Here is a 3,756-nt window from a genome sequence, read left to right as displayed (position 1 = left end):
TTTTTCGCATATAGATTTGGCAGATGCATATTTACAGACGGCAGTCACATCGGAGGCAGCGAAGTTGCTAACTATAAATACGTATAAGGGTTTATTCGCATTCAACCGACTTGCACCAGGGGTCAAAAGCGCACCAGGTGCGTTCCAACAAAAAATGGATACTATGTTAGCGAACATAGATGCTACTGCAGCGTATATAGATGATATAATCGTTGGGGGCTCTACATGGGAAAACCATCTACAAAATTTATTCAAGGTCTTGCAAAGACTAAGAGAGTACAACTTTCACGTAAAGTTGGAAAAATGTAAATTTTACGCGGCGGAGGTTAAATATTTGGGCAATATTGTTTCACAGTGTGAACTACGTCCAGATCCAGATAAAATCAGCGCAATACTGAAGATGCCACCGCCTACAAACATTTCAGAACTACGAGCATTTTTGGGTAGCGTAAATTATTACGGGAAATTCGATCGCAGCATGAGCAGTGTGAGGGCACCTCTGGACGCACTACTTCATGATAATATGAACTTTGTATGGACATCGCAATGTCAACAAGCTTTCGAGAAGTTCAAAAGCATTTTGCAGTCCGACTTACTGCTCACGCATTATAATCCGGATCTTCCCATAAAAGTGGCAGCAGATGCGTCGGGCAAAGGCATTGGAGCTTTCATTTGTCACATCATGCCAGATAGTACCGAAAGAGTTATTGCGCACGCAGCATGTACATTAAGTTCAACCGAGCAGAAATATTCTCAGATTGAGGAGGCGCTGTTTCATAGATATATTTTCGGACGAAGATTTATATTGTGGACAGATCACAAGCCATTACTATCCATCTTTGGTAGTAAAAAGGGTATTCCCGCACATACTGCAAATAGACTACAGAGGTGGGCACTTATCCTCATGCGGTATGATTATGAACTACAGTACGTTAATACGAAAAATTTTGGGTGCGTGGATACTCTATCCAGGCTGATGGATAAAAATGAGCATGAAGATATGGTCATAGCATGCACGCAACTGGAACAAGAGATATTGGCCGAACTCAACGACCAAATCAGGAAACTTCCAGTCACGTTTAGTATGGTACTAAAAGCTACAAGCAAATGTAAGCAACTAGAAGCAGTTTTGAAAGCATTGAAGTCTGGATGGCCAGCGAATGTGCCGTACGATCTACTTCCTTATCATAGACGCAAAGATTCTTTGAGTGCAGTGAGAGGATGTCTACTTTTCGGAGAGCGGATTATTATCCCAGATTGTCCGCGAAAACGCGATTTATGCCAATTACATCGGGGACACCCTGGAAAGGAGAGAATGCAATCTATAGCGAGAAGGCATGTTTTTTGGCCTGACATAGACGAAGAAATCGTGTAGTTCGTACGAAATTGTCAACCATGTGCGATGGCAGCGAAATCGCCTATAAAATCTACACTTCACTCATGGCCGCTGGCAGCAATGCCTATGGAGCGATTGCACGTAGATATCGCTGGACCCTGCAATGGAGACTACTACTTCGTGATAATTTTTGCCTACTCTAAATGGCCAGAGATTTTTCAAACCGCTAGCATAACCTCATCAGTGATTATAGAAAAATTGGATGAGACATTTGCAAGGTAACTGTGAAACCATCGTATCTGACATTGGAACACAATTTGCGAGCGCACAATTCCAACAACTTTTGAAGATGCGAGGACTGAATCACGTCTGAACAGACCCATATCACCCTCAATCCAACGGACAGGCAGAACGGTTCGTGGATACTCTAAAGAGGGCGCTAACTAAGCTTAAAAGCGAGGGAACGAGTGTAGAGAACTTACAAACATTTCTACAAACGTACAGGTCCACTCCAACCACGAATGTACCGAATGGTGAAACACCAGCACAAGCATTCTTAAAAAGAAAAATTAAAACATCGTTGAACTTGTTAAACCCACCGGAGTTTCAGCGTCAACCGCAAAGGAACGCAAAGCAAGAGCAACAATTTAATACGAAGCACGCCGCGAAGCCAAGACACCTGGCAGCAGGGGATTTGGTTTATGTTAGAACATATAAGAATAACAGAAAGCGCTGGGCACCAGGCACCATTATCGAGAGAATTGGCGGCGTAAACTACAACGTTTTACTGTCTGTAAATAAAAGACTAATCCGAGCGCATATATATCACTTAAAAAAACGATTTGCTGGAAAGGAATCACCGTCAACGGATGTTACAAAGTTCTTGTGGGACAGTTTCGATCTCTACCAAGTACCACAGCACAGTCAACAAGCGGTAGATAATGGCGACACACGGCAACTTCCAGAATCGTCAGAAACGCATGACCGACTTGAGGTTCCAGTACAGTTACAGGACGATCGCGAGCGGGTCGCAGTAGAGGATCCAGCTGTTCCAGATATATCTCCTACCCGAAATGCGCTAGAGATGCAAACTGCAGGCGAAGCGAGACCGGGCCGAATAAAGAAGCCGACATGGATGAGTGACTATGACGTTTCTTAACAAGGAGAGATGTTGCGGAGATTGCAGACTTATTGATGCAACCATGTTCTCATTCAACTCCAGCTAGGTGGCAGCACTGACATCGGATCACCTTATAGTTATTTCACTTACCTTGTTTACTTTACTTCCTTTTTACGTACTTTTGCTAGAGAACACGCTACTATTTTATATAGAATTAAATAAACTGGATTTTCTTAACAAATTGAACATTCTTTAATTCTGTTGGACCACAACGAATATATTTCACAATTAACTTAAATACTAAAGTACAAATATTTGAGCAACGACTTCGACACAGTAAAATAAAAAATGGGTATGTGTTAATAAAATAAATGTTCAAGCGCACTGAAATATTTTTCTATCAATTTCTCTAGTGCTAAAATAATTTTCACCACCTTGAATTGCTGCAGAACACCCTTATTGCCGAAAAAGCGTTGCTTGCAACACTAGTCCTTTATGGGGACCAAATTTGGTGAAAAAAAACAGCTAAGTTTGTTTACTGGATATACTGAGATTCGATACTCAACGAAAATTTCGATACGGTTGCATAGCTCATAATACGAATTTCACTTTCGATCTTCGATAACCAGCGAAGATCGAAAATCGAATGCAACTCATAATAACCCAGCAAACATTTGGAGTCATAAATGAGTCTTTAAGGAGTCCCATTTCGGAGCATTTTGCTCATTATGAGCTCATTTAAGAGTCCGAAATGAGGGTGTTTCCCTTCCTGCGAAGGTCGTCCTATATGAGCTTAAATTCATACATCAAATGAGCCTCAATATGAGTCATATTGGACTCTTATTGGCCTCATATACGGCTAATTTTGGACTCTTTTTGAAGCTCTTAAATGACTCTTATTGGCCTCATAAATGCCTACTTTCGGAGCTCCTTGTATGCTGTTCTGTGGCTCTTATTGGCTTTATTCTTCAACTCTCTTAATGAACTTACTTTAGAGCCATGTTAGCAAGGAATTCATTTCAAATACTGTTGCATATTTATATACAAACCTCTGCGCATACATATATACATATGTTCAGATATTGCAGCATTCATGAAATAGAAGTTGCTGCATCTAAATTTTGTTTATTTTTCCTTCCTAATTATTTTTCATATCTGTATAAACAAGTTTAGATATAAATTTCTAGTCGTTATTGTTTTATACTGGCACAAAGTGCTGGCTCATAACTTGGATCATATATGACTCCTAAAAGATTCATATAAGAGTAAAAAAATGTTTGTTTTTGAAACTCATATTTCT

At 40.3% G+C, this 3,756-nt stretch overlaps 1 protein-coding gene across 1 annotated transcript; it reads left to right on the top strand.

Annotated features, from left to right (window-relative positions):
• The first annotated feature begins 163 nt into the window (after nt 1-163).
• On the top strand, nt 164-1,375 carry LOC118734213 (uncharacterized protein K02A2.6-like). Its single transcript, XM_036463937.1, has one exon. It carries the CDS (start codon nt 164-166, stop codon nt 1,373-1,375), a length of 1,212 nt encoding a protein of 403 aa, XP_036319830.1.
• Nucleotides 1,376-3,756: the final 2,381 nt, after the last annotated feature.

This window comes from Rhagoletis pomonella, unplaced genomic scaffold (assembly GCF_013731165.1).
Source record: "Rhagoletis pomonella isolate Grant_MI unplaced genomic scaffold, Rhpom_1.0 Rhpom_scaffold_00001, whole genome shotgun sequence".
NCBI classification, from domain to species: domain Eukaryota; kingdom Metazoa; phylum Arthropoda; class Insecta; order Diptera; family Tephritidae; genus Rhagoletis; species Rhagoletis pomonella.
This window is presented reverse-complemented; position numbering and strand designations above follow the sequence as displayed.